We start from the raw sequence: 13,348 nt of genomic DNA, 5'->3' as shown, positions 1-13,348 counted from the left end.
GGTTGCCTGAAAAAGTAACTTGCACTGGATGACAATAGTCACTTAAGAGTTTTGTCTGACTTCAAAGTCCATGCTCTTAACCGTAAATATGTGGTTCTAATGTATATACATGAATCCCAAGTTTGACTATTTCACTCACTGATTTTAAGATACAAACTTATTAAAAAAAAGTTTTAATACAAACAAAGTTAGTGTAAAAATGTATTATTACTTTAACTCTTTCTGTATCACCATCTCTCTTAAATGCATTTTGTAAAGAGCCTCAAGAATCAAATCACAAATTATTCTGGCCTATGCTTTCTTGGAATAAACAGAAATCCTAGAATTAGGCTTTCTGGTACTTGATGACTTGTCACTTAAAATTTTCAAAAATTTAAGCAGGAAGTAAAAGTTTATGCCAATATTTTCTAGTAATACATAGAAAGTGACAACTAGCAATGGGCAATGTTCAACAAATCATGCTTGAATCACATATTTAATGGGCTGTGTGACCTTGCTAAATTTACTTAACTTCTGTACGTTCCATTTTCTTAATTTGTAAAATGGGGGTATTTTCATCTGATTTATCTCCTACTTCTCTGGTCTCTTCTTTTGTCTCCTTTTTTCTGAACTGTCCCTTTAATGCTGATCTTCTTCAGGGTTTAGTACTAATCTTAGTCTCTTCTAGGGATTGTAAACTGTCACCCTGCATTATCAGGGATGGTTTTGTGTTCCAGGGAATACTGTTCATAACAACTTAAATGTGAATGCTATGGCGGGCTGAATTATGCACCCCAGGAAAAACAACAACAACAACAACAACATGTTTTTAATCTTATTCCCATTTCTTTAGGCATGAACCCATTTTAAACAGGACCTTTTAGAGATGTTATTTTTAGTTAAGCTGTGGCTAACTGAATCTGCATGGATTTTTATCCTATTACTGGAGACTTATCAAAGAGAAAGCCATAGGGAGATGTAGAAACCGAAAATCAAGGAAACCCAGAAAAGAAAAGAGAGGAAATTGTCTTGTGATGGGATAGTTAAGCAACCAAGGGTTGTCTGTCAACCAGAATGTTTATCAATTTAAGGGAGAAGCAAGCCTTCTAGCTTCTGAACTCAAGAGCCAGTGAATTTCGGTTGTTTACGCCAACCCACCGTATATCATTTGTCACAGCAGCCAGGAAACTTAAAGACAAACACTTTTAAGCAAGGCTACAAACCTCACCACTTCCTGTTATCTACAATTTATATTACCTGCAAAATCCCTAAAAGTAATTACACTCCTGACCTCAGCTTTACTTATGGTCCCTGGTTTTGTGCCATGTGTTGGCTTTATAGTAGAGAACAAAAATAAACACATTTTCTGTACTCACTAAGCTTTCAGACCAATGGGTAAGATATATATATATATATAAATGAGATTACGTTCAAGGTGACAGTTAATAGCAACATCGTTTAAATTTCAGACATATCTTATATCATTCAATCCAGTGCTCATTTCAATACTGTGTGTTAAGTACGCCATTATAATTTTCAAGTTTACCTTGAGTATAAGCTGAATTTCAACTGTAAATTTTATTTTAATATATGTTAACAATTTTAAAATCAAGAAATAGCTTTAAAGCCTAAAAGATAATTATAAACATACCAAAATAGTGAAACAAATGATCTTTTGAAATCTGATCAAGAAAAGTACTAACTTTTCCATTACAACAAAAAATTAGGAACACACTACACAGAAACATGTGATGAAAAAATCCATTTGCCTGAAGAAAGTTAAGAAAGACGAAGCTGGAAAACCTTTTTTAATGCTTGAAGACAACTAGTTAAGTTCCAGGTACCTGTGAGAATTTTCTTCTAAAAGTACAATCTACTTAATCCTCCACAGGTAGGAATTTTGAAACTGTTTAAATACCATTTGGTCAATTTTCCATCAAAGTAAGTATTGATTACATTATAGATTTCAGGAGATACATTTTTGGGCTAGAAATTCTAACCATTAGATGAAAACACAGAAATTGTGCTGTGAAGCTTTGGATTTAGGAGGCTGTATAGGATTTTGTTGTTAATTTTTCCATTTCCTAGTTTACTAACATTTGTTTTTAAACTAGAAGCTTTTTTCCTCCTACTATCAAAAGAACTAAACAGAGAAACTAAGATGGCGGCTAGGTGAGACAGGGCAAAAAAACACCTCCATGAAAAACACTAGATAAAAACCAGAAAGTGACCCAGAATACCGGTTACAGCTGCAATGCGCCAGCTGGAAGACGTCTGCTAGTTCCACAGGGGCCACATACTTGGTGAAACCCGGAGTCTGCCTTCTGAAACGAGTAAGTAAGCTGGCTGGAAGACCCACAGCAGCACGGCGGTCTGGGGAAGCCAGGGTTTGGCGTTTGGAGACCAACTGGCGCTTTAAAAAAAAAAAAAAGAAAAAACCCAGGAGCGGCTGCAGTTGTGTTAGTGAGAACCATGCAGTAAAATACAGCAAGAGGGGGCTGAGCCGGCCTCTCGGTGTCTGGCCTGGAAGATAGCCCGCTGCAGATACCCTTGGGGCCAGGGGAACAGAGGGGAGAGCCAGATGCAGAAAGAAACCCTGCGGCTAGCAGCTGGCTCCCCGGAGGGCTAGATAAACTCCTGCCCGGGGCCGTGCCCACAGCCCAGAGCCCCGCCAGTTGTCCCAGAGCTGGGAAGGAGGAACTATGTGAGGAGGGGGGTGTTAAGACACCCCGTTCGGCCATCTTTGCATCAGGCTGAAAGTGCCTTGGCATGGCCCAGCGGCCCGGGGCTTCCCTTGTGGGATGGCACACACTGGTGACGTAGCACGGCATTCCCTCGGCAGAGGTCCTGGAGGATCGCGGCTGGGCGGGGGTACCCGCTCGGAGAACCTAGGGACACTACATCAAGTCCGGTGGTTTGTGGAACAGCGAGAGAGAGGGTCTGGGGCTGAAATGAAACGAAGGCTTAGACTCTTGCAGCAGCCTTGAATCTCCAGGAACCTGGGGGATTTGAATATTAAAGCTGTCCTTCCTCCCTGGCCACCTGTACACACACCCCACATTCAGGGCGGACGGCTCCAGCAACACACCCAAACTGAGTTCTCCAACTGAACCCCACAAGAATCATTTCCCTACACACCACGGGGACAAGGTGGAGAACTGACTTGAGGGGTATAGATGACTCACAGATGCCATCTGCTGGTTAGTTAAAGTGTATGCCACCAAACTGTGTTTCTGAAAAATCAGATTGGTATTTTTTTTTTTTTTTTACAAATTGAAAGAACCCTATCAAGCAAAGCAAATGCCAAGAGGCCAAAAACAACAGAAAATCTTCATGCATATGATAAAACCAGACGATATGGAGACTCCAACTCCAAACACACAAATCAAGATATCAGAAGAGACACAGTACCTGGCACAATTAATCAAAGAACTACAATTGAGGAATGAATACATGGCAAAGGATTTAAAGGACATCAAGAAGACCATGGCCCAGGATATAAGTGACATAAAGAAGACCCTAGAAGAGCATAAAGAAGACATTGCAAGAGTAAATAAAAAAAATAGAAGATCTTATGGAAATAAAAGAAACTGTTGGCCAAATTAAAAAGATTCTGGATATTCACAGTACAAGATTAGAGGAAGTTGAACAACGTCTCAGTGTCCTAGAAGTCCACAGAACAGAAAATGAAAGAATAAAAGAAAGAATGGAGAAAAAAATCGAAAAAATTGAAATGGATCTCAGGGATACGATAGATAAAATAAAACGTCCAAACTTAAGACTCATTGGTGTCCCAGAAGGGGAAGAGAAGGGTAAAGGTCTAGAAAGAGTATTCAAAGAAATTGTTAGGGAAAACTTCCCCAACCTTCGACACAATATAAATACACAAAGCATAAATGCCCAGCGAACTCCAAATAGAATAAATCCAAATCAACCCACTCCGAGACATATTCGGATCAGACTGTCAAATACTGAAGAGAAGGAGCAAGTTCTGAAAGCAGCAAGAGGAAAGCAATTCACCACATACAAAGGAAACAACATAAGATTAAGTAGTGACTACTCAGCGGCCACCATGGAGGTGAGAAGACAGTGGCACGACATATTTAAAATTCAGAGAGAGAAAAATTTCCAACCAAGAATACTTTATCCAGCAAAACTCTCCTTCAAATTTGAGGGAGAGCTTAAATTTTTCACAGACAAACAAATGCTGAGAGACTTTGCCAATAAAAGACCTGCCCTACTTCAGATACTAAAGGGAGCCTTACCAACAGAGAAACAAAGAAAGGAGAAAGGGATATAGAGAATTTTAACAGACACATTTAGTACCTTACATTCCAAATCACCAGGACACTCATTTTTCTCTAGTGATCACGGATCTTTCTTCAGAAGGGACCATAAGCTGGGACATAAAACAAGCCTCAAGAAATTTAAAAAAAAAAAAAAAAAAAATTGAATATACTCAAAGCACATTCTCCAACCACAATGGAATACAAATAGAAGTCAATAATTTTTGAACTGTAATTCCACTATTTACTTCCTACATGATATAAAATACACAAACTCTAAGGCCAAATCAGTGGTTTTGAACTCAATATAAAATATGTAATTTTGGACAACTATGTAAAGGTGGGGGAATGAAGGAGTATAGGAATATAGTTTATGTGTCCTATTGAAGTGAAAGCTGTATCAAAGAAAAACAAGACTGATAAGGATTTAAGAGGTTAATTTTAAGCCCCACAGTAAACACAAAGAAATTACCAGAGAATATAACCATAGAGATGAAAAGTAGAGTTTGGGTTAAGAGAAATGGGGGAAGGGGCAATGGGGAGTTAAGAAATGAGTGTAGGGTTGCTGTTTGAGGTGAAGGGAAACTTCTAGCAATGGATGGTGGGAAAGAGCATTACAACATTCTAACTGTGATTAATCCCACTAATGGATGGCTAGGGAGGGGGTGGAATGGGAAGATTTAGGCTGTACATATGTTTCCACAATTGAAAAAAAAAAAAAAAAGATAGTCTAAATAGATGACAATTGAATGCCAAGGATGAACTTGGATGGGATTGGAGGATAGAGGACAGGTGGCTCAAAGGGACACAGTTGAGACATAAGGAAAAGGAAATATAGAATGTAATCTTTGTATCATTGTTGAATCTACTGTACTTCTTAGCTGCACTTAATGGGATTGCATAAAAGAATGTTCTTGTTCATGGGAAGTGTATACGTGAATTATAGTGTATGCTCAAGGATGTGTGCAGCTAGCTCTCATATGTTCAGAAGACAGCGCAATAGATGTTGGATGATAGAGAGGGAGGGAAAGAAATAGCGATGTGACAGCATGTTAAAGTTGGTGGATTGAGCTACCGGGGAAGGAGGGTCAGGGTATGATGAAATTCTGTGTATGGGGTTAGTATTGTTTTTGCAACTGTTCCTATAACTTTGAATCTATTTCAAAATTAAAAAAAATAAATAAATAAAGAACATAGTGGACTCTGTATCGTGTGATTGAGAAAGTCTTTTCGACCAAAAGGGAGAGGAGAATTGAAACAAAATAAAGTTTCAATGGCTGAGAGATTTCAAGTGAAGTCGAGAGGTCATTCTGGAAGTAACTCTTATGCATTGTATAGATATCAGTTTCTAGTTTTTAGTTTATTAGAATAGTTAGAAGGAAATATCTGAAATTGTTGAATTGCAATCCAGTATCCTTGACTCTTGAAGGTGATCATATAGCTATATAGCTTATGTGGTGTGACCATGTGGTTGTGGAAACCTTGTGGCTTGCACTCCTTTTACCCAGTATATGGACAAATAAGTAGAAAAAACGGGGAAAAAAGAGAGGAGGGGGATATGGGACATTTTGAGTGCTCTTTTTACTTTTGAGTATTCTTTTTACTTTTATTTTTATTCTTATTTTTAGTTTTTGGAGTAATGAAAATGTTCAAAAATTGACTGTGGTGATGAATATACAACTATATGATGATACTGTGAATGATGATTGTATGGCATGTGAATATATTTCAATTTTCAAAAAAGTAAATGAGGGGGAGAGGAGGAGTATGGGAAGCTTTGAATTTTCTCTTTTACTTTGATTTTCTTTTCTTATTTTCATTTATATTTTTTGGAGTGATGAAAATGTTCAAAAATTGACTGTGGTGTTGAATGCAGAACTATATGATGAAACCATGAACAACTGCTGTGCACTTTGGATGACTGTATTGTATGTGAATATACTTCAATAAAGTTACATTAAAAAAAAAAAAAGGAACTAAACAATAGATCAAGTTACTATCTAACCACTAAAACCTAAAAGATACATTGGAGAATTTCAAACCTAAGCATGGAGCATTTTTTACAGTATCAATTTAGAATATCTCCAGTTTTTGATAATTTACTTGTATTTTAAGCAGCAATCCTTATTTAAATCTGGAGAGTTGGGTAGGGAGATAGGCAAATGGCTTTAATGAATTATGCAATCACTAGAAGTTAGAAATCTTTGTCCATTAGTTGTCATACTGTCTTTAGTGGAACATTAGTCCTTTGCAATGCCACAGGCTTTCCAGGAAAAGAAAGTTCTAAGTCTGGATAGGTAAAGCAAAATTTTAGAAGTTTCTTTACTTTCCTCAGAGCTTTAAATAAGCTAATGTGCATGATACGTCTCCCCAGATGATAATGATAACAATAAAAGGTAACATTTACTATGTGCTGGCTAAGTTTTACGCGGATAATCTATGAATACTTGTAATTTATCTCCATTATACAGATTAGGAAACCTGAATTAACACTAATTTGCCCCAGGTCATACAGCTAGTAAGTAAATGAGGACGTTAATCCCACTCTGTCTGATTCTGGAGCTAGCTCTTTTAATGACCAAGCTATAATTTCTCCAAAGATTATAATCATAAAGCACTCCCCAATATATTTAATCATGGAATCCTAACCAAGGAACACAATAAATAAAAATAAATAAACAATAAATCCTAATATTTATTAGAACCAGTATTCTCTAAAGCAGTTTGGGATATGAAGACAATCTCTGTGTGAAAATGTAAAAAATGACTATGAGAAGATTAAAAGATATAATATTAAATTACAAGCCATTACAAGTAATATAAAAAAAAAATCGTGGAGAGAAAAAAAAGACCAGAAAACAGCATACCAAGTATCTTAACAACTGTGTTTCAATGGTGAAGAGTCAAGACTTGTTTTCTTTTTCCTAAAAGTAATAATAATGAATATATTTTAATTATAAAAAGCTTTTGAAAAGTATTATCTAAATTACAAAAAGAACATATAATTTACTGTCCCCAGATATTAATTTTGCTCTTAACTTCAATCACTATATTTCATCAACCAAAAATCCACTAATTGTATGATGACCCTAATTGTATAAGATTTAGAACACATCTCAGTCATTAAGTTTAGAGAACATCTCAATCATTAAAACAAACAAAAACATTATGGTTGAGATTTCTGTCACTTTTATATGGCTTCCCTTTGCCTCAGCAATCTTCTCAATAGTCTGTCCCGCATCTAAATTGCTTGTAATTTCTTCTAAATAACACAGCTTCTTCCTGAGTACTCTCAATGTTAGGAATCAAATATAAACAAATAAGCTACTACTGTGAAATGGAAATTTTCAGTGAAAACTTTCAGTTTTACTTATAGCAGAAACATCTACAAAAACCTGTAAGTCGCGCTTCTTCCCCAAATCTCTAATTTCACTGTTCTTCTTAAACACTATCAACACTATATTTCATCAAATCTAAGATGCCATCAGTTGTAAAAATGGCCCCAATCACAAGATGTGCTATTATTTTACGTACCATTAAGAAAAAAAAAATGCTGCTAATTCAATTGACCCAATGCTTTATTACTTAGACACATCCCATATTATTTATTGAAAGACCTCTTTTAAATTAAGCCATAGATTTTTACCTTAGACAATTCTTTTGTTTCCCTGTATTTCTGTGTACATAGCAACTTTTCATTTTAATACTAAATCATAATCTTTCAAAGGACATTTAATATTGAAATTAACCTCAACAACTATATACAACAGTGCACATAACTCAACTGAAGTGATGACAGTGTAACAGTTATGATCACTTTGCGTAAGTGTGGACAATGACAACTATGCCACAACTGCCAATTAGTCTCTAGTGATTTTAAGACATCAACAATTATAAAAATGCATCCCAATTTCAGAGATGTAAAAATGAGAAAAATGTATATCTCAGAACTGATGAACAATGGTAATTTTGTTGATTTTTTCTTCTCTTTTTTCCTACCTTCATCCCACTTCTTACCTCCCAAACTTCTTTCCCCCATTTGCTCTGTGGGTTGATTGCAATTTTTCTCCCTGTGAAAGAACACCTTTATTATGGTGCTAAGCAATGTGGTACTATTTGAAACTAGGTTAAAAATATCAGCTAGAGTTTAAAATGTATGTGTCAAACATTCACTTTTAAAGTATAGTAAATAATCAAATTAAATGACTTGAGAACAACACATTCCAGGGACAAAGTACAGAGCAGCAGCAACCAGCAGGGATTCCAGTCTTTGCCAAAATTTATAGAAGAGCTAAAACTGTGCTTCTTATGAAAGTTCATATTTATTCTTTATTGTTTTCCTTACCCACCCACGGGCCTTCTTCCCCTTTACTGATGAGGAAAGAGGTTCTAGAAGGTTTAAAAGATGACTATAAAGGATGGCTACAAAATGGATGCCTTTAAGAGGACAGTGCATGTATTCCCACATTCTATGGACATTCACACAAAAAACTTCTCTTCCCAGTGAAGTGTGCATAACATTCAAAAAGGGATTTATCTAGGTATTCCATGACTCTCTTATCTCAAGGACAGTCATCTTTTACCTGGTTCAAATTTTCTTCAATTGGATTTAACCATCCTTTTCCATCCACAAATATACTCACCACTACCTTTCTCTTATTTCTTGTCCAGATACACAGGCAATAATAGCCACTACTTTAATAGGTCAGGCACATTACATGCATTGCCATTTAATCTCTACAACCTAGTGAAATATTGTTTTCATTTTAGAAAAATTAAATGACTTGTCTAAGTCCATCCAACTATCAAATGGCAAAGCCAATATTTTAACTTAAAAGTTTCATACTCTAAAACTCACACAATTAATTTTTAAAGTGTCTCCTAAAGCCCAATTAAAACAAATAATGCACCATCCATAATACTCTTGCATATGTAAAATAAGAGTATCAAAAGTCTGACTGACCATTTCTTATCATTTGCCAATTCACCATTATTTCTCCCTCTGTTAATGCCTCCTAACTGGTGTCCTTTTTTCACCCTTGTCCTCTTCAGTTTACTCTCAATAGCAAGGAGAGTTATCCTGTTAAACAAGAAGTCAGACCATATCACTCCAATACTCACAACTCTCCAAAGGCTTCCTATTTCATTCAGAATAGAAGTCAAATGCCCTCAATATCCTTTATGACCTGTTCCTGCCCTCTCTCTGATTTTGTCTCCTATTTCTTCTTCATTCAAATCCGACTCACAGGTTTCCTTCACAGGTTACACGATTCTCTCACTTCTGTCAGATCTTTACTTAATAGTCATCTTTTCAGTAGAACCTTCCCTGGTCACCCTAAAATTTCAATTGCTCAATTATTTTCCTCTTAAAACTCATCACGACCTAAAATATGGTATACTTAGTTCTAATTCATTTTGTTTAGGATGTGTCTTCCTCAATAAAATGAACTCTACGGGGGCAGAAATTTTTGTTCTGCTTATTGTTCTTTACCCACTACCTAAAACAGCACCTGGAACATACCGGGCGCTTAACAAGTATTTGCAGAATGAACGAATTCCTGCCTCCCCTTACCCAAGTCCTGAGATACAGATAGTCACACATAAAAGTAAACATGCTTGTGAATATATATTTCCCGATAGCATCCCTTCCTTCAGTCTCGCATTCTATTTCTCAAACTTGGCTCCTTCAGGAGGTCTCAAGCGTGTCCCTACTTCCTCTTGCCAAGATTGGTCCTGGTGCTAACAGACTTCTCACTAGCAGGCCAGGGCCTCTCTTCCAGAGGGAAGTAAGAGAAGGGAGTTACCTACGGTAGCAATCAACCTCCCTAGGACCATCCACGGACGTCACTCACATAAAGAGGCGGACAGCAGTTCACGAACACCTTGAGGCCACCGCAGGGCAACAGCTCGCGCAGCAGACAGCTTCCCACATTCGATGGCAGTGAGAAAGGACCCAAGAAGGTGTCTCCACTAAACGCCTGAGCGTTCCACAGATTAAACCCCAAATTCTGTCGCCCCTTCCTGTGCGCTGTCCTGTTCATCAGCCACATCACGCTCCCTGCCTTCCATTCCCTCACCCAATGTCAACTCTCTGCGTACCTAGTCTTCGATTCGCACAATTTGTCGCTGGTTCAGGCAAGGGGAAGGATGTCAAAAATCGAAGGCTATGCTCAGGGCCGCGTCGCGGAACATGTGAGGTCAGAAGAAACCGCGAGACTGAGTGTGAAGGGCGGGCGGAAGTCTGGGAGCTGTCAGTGGAGGTGTCTGGACTCGTGCCCCTGTCCAGGTTTGAAACGGGGAACCTCGGCTAATTTAGCTCGCAGGCAACTGGCAAGCTCTGAGCTCCCGGAGCTCCAGGAGCGGCATCATTTGTAGACGTTCAGAGCCCTGTCCATTGAGCAGTTGCAGCAACAGCCATAGCGGCAGCGCTGGGGCTCTGTATAGAAACTCCGCCCCTACTTGCCCGTGTGCCCGCCGCTACCCCAGAGTCAGAAGCAGGTATTCGGGTATTTTAATTTTTCTGTGTCGTAGTGGGTGGAGCTCGTGGGAGGCCGAGGAATGTCGGGTGCAGCGAGTGGTTGCGAGTGTGAGCGTTGGGAGAAATTGAGGAACTATGGAGCTGCTTGCTGCTGAGTAGTGTCTCCATCCCTAGCTACATCCACCCTCTCCCTAAATCACACGTTTACCTGAGTCCTCTGGGAACTGTAGGCAATTCTTTGGGAATAACCACTGCATCACTGCTTCAAAGGAAAGCTTAAAGAGATGGTTAGAGGGTGTGGAATCTTTCCCACCATTACTCACCATAAATGCGAACTCTCGCTTTGGTCTGTTTCTGGTTGATTCCTGTCCTTATTTCTATTTAAAGACAATTTTTTTAAGGGAAGGTTATGTGAAATAAATGACTAATTGAATAAATCTGTAAACTTTTATTCATGATGAAATCAGTATCTTTTGCCCTATTTTTGACATTGTTTCCCATTTGAGTCTTAACACTCCCAAGTTCTTTGAGGGCAGAGATTAAGTTTTGTTCAGTGTGGTTGGGCCAGCAGTTGGATAACATCTGACTTATAATAGGGACTTCAAATATTTGTTGAATGAATGAATTTTCAACCATTACATTATTTTTTTTATCAACTTCTAAACTTTCACATCAGTTGTTTTTTCTGCTACCTTTCTTCCACTCCCAGTGTGTCATCTGTCCCCAAATGCGTGTGTATTTGTGTGAGTCTGAGCCTTTTCATGTGCACCCATCTAAGAGGTAGTTGAAGCAAAACACTTATGAAGTGTCCTATGCTAACTTAGCATTTATTCTTTTTGAGTCATTTGTATTTTGTTTATCTGGTTCTTTGGTTTTTTAGTTTTCTAAGTAATAGAGGCATGTAATTGAAAATCAAAATAGTATAGTAGGATTGCATAATACAATGCAGTAGTTCACTGTTTTACCCTTCTTACCCTCAGTCCTATTCTCAGGTAATCTCTTTTGACCTTTTCTAATTTTAGATCTATATGTTGAGTAACAAGTTAAACTAATTTTTTTTTATTGATTTCTTCTTTGTTAGCGCATACCATACACAACCTTCCATCTCCTCCAAAGTTTTGAATATTTATAATCAAAATTTTAGTTTTCCTATTGGTTACTTTTATAATTCTAAATAATATATGTAAACTCTACTTCTTTTCACATAAACTTTTTTTAATTAAATTCAGTTTTATTGAGATATATTCACATATCATACAGTTATCCATGGTGTACAATCAACTGTTCCAGTTTCATCATATAGTTATGCATTCATCACCCCACTCTATTTTTGAACATTTTCCTTGCACCAGAAAGAATCAGAATAACAATAAAAAATTAAAGTAAAAAAGAACACCCAAATCATCCCCCCATCCCACCCTATTTTTCATTTAGTTTTTGTCCCCATTTTTCTACTCATCCATCCATACACTGGATAAAGGGAGTACAATCCACAAGATTTTCACAATCACACTGTCACCCCTTGTAAGCTACATCATTATACAATCATCTTCAAGAGTCAAGGCTACTGGGTTGGAGTTTGATAGTTTCAGGTATTTACTTCTAGCTATTCTAATACATTAAAACCTAAAAAGGGTTATCTATATAATGTGTAAGAATGTCCACCAGAGTGACCTCTCGACTCCATTTGAAAACTCTCAGCCACTGAAGCTTTATTTCGTTTCATTTTGCATACTCCTTTTGGTCAAGAAGATGTTCTCAATACCATGATGCTGGGTCCAGATTCATCCCTGGGAGTCATATCCTGTGTTGCCAGGGAAATTTACACCCCTAGGAGTCAGGTCCCACATAGGGGGGAGGGCAGTGAGTTCACCTGCTGAGGTGGCTTAGCTAGAGAGAGAGGGCCACATCTGAGCAACAAAGAGGTACTCACGGGGAGACTCTTAGGCACGAGTATAAGCAGGTTTAGCCTCTCCTTTGCAGTAATGAGCTTCATAAGGGCAGGCCCAAGATAGACGGCTCGGCATACCAAGCCGGCAGTCTTCAATGTTTGTGAGAATATCAGCAACAATCCAGGTGAGGAAGTCCAACACTTCTGCATTTCCCCTAGCTCCTCAGGGGGGCCCTGCATATATATTTTTATTCTCCGTCCAAATTGCTTTGGGATGTGTTGCTATTTCACTCTAAACTATACAAACCTATCATATATTACTTCCTATTCTGAGTTACATGTAATTGTGGTGTTTGAACACACTGACTGTAGAAGTTATATTGTTTAGAAAAGATAGATCCTGCACCAAATAAATATCTCTTCCCTTGGTCTCACATGGAAGTTGAAGTTTTCACACACAGTTAGTTTCAACCTTTGCCCTAGTCTTAACCAGATCTGCTTCATTCATATTTCTAATCAAAGTCTTTTTCAGCTTTTTTTTTTTTTTTAAACAGTTGCTGTATGCATTAATACTGACATTCTTACCTGCCGAGTTCTAGTTTCAGGTGCCACACAGATACCCAATGTTCCAGAGCCCAATCAGGTTATACACCAAGGGATCAGCATCTCAGAGTTTGGAGATAGCCATTAGAATTCAGCAATAGATTTGATTGC

General features: G+C 37.8%; 2 protein-coding genes across 10 annotated transcripts in view; one reads left to right on the top strand and one right to left on the bottom strand.

Moving 5' to 3' along the window:
- AIMP1 (aminoacyl tRNA synthetase complex interacting multifunctional protein 1) overlaps positions 1 to 10,240 on the bottom strand; it is a 46,735-nt gene extending 36,495 nt beyond the window's left edge. Inside the window, exons 1-2 of one of the 7 annotated variants that reach the window (XM_037830407.1) lie at positions 10,118 to 10,202; positions 7,133 to 7,189 (exon numbers count right to left, since the gene is read on the bottom strand). Coding sequence is in view for 2 of the 7 variants with exons in the window: in XM_037830404.1 (XP_037686332.1) it covers positions 9,229 to 9,345; positions 10,118 to 10,119 (119 nt within the window). In the remaining 5 variants the exon portion in view is untranslated. Of the gene's footprint in view, positions 1 to 7,132; positions 7,190 to 8,282; positions 8,336 to 9,228; positions 9,346 to 10,069 lie in introns of those variants that run through there. The other 6 variants (XM_037830404.1, XM_037830408.1, XM_037830406.1 and 3 more) reach the window with 6 other exon arrangements.
- Positions 10,241 to 10,481: 241 nt separating this feature from the next.
- Positions 10,482 to 13,348, top strand: part of TBCK (TBC1 domain containing kinase) — a 288,134-nt gene continuing 285,267 nt past the window's right edge. Inside the window, exon 1 of one of the 3 annotated variants that reach the window (XM_037830400.1) lies at positions 10,482 to 10,759. The gene's annotated coding sequence lies outside the window, so the exon portion shown is untranslated. Of the gene's footprint in view, positions 10,764 to 13,348 lie in introns of all 3 variants that reach the window. The other 2 variants (XM_037830399.1, XM_037830401.1) reach the window with 2 other exon arrangements.

Source organism: Choloepus didactylus, chromosome 3 (assembly GCF_015220235.1).
Source record: "Choloepus didactylus isolate mChoDid1 chromosome 3, mChoDid1.pri, whole genome shotgun sequence".
Lineage (NCBI taxonomy): Eukaryota > Metazoa > Chordata > Mammalia > Pilosa > Megalonychidae > Choloepus > Choloepus didactylus.
This window is presented reverse-complemented; position numbering and strand designations above follow the sequence as displayed.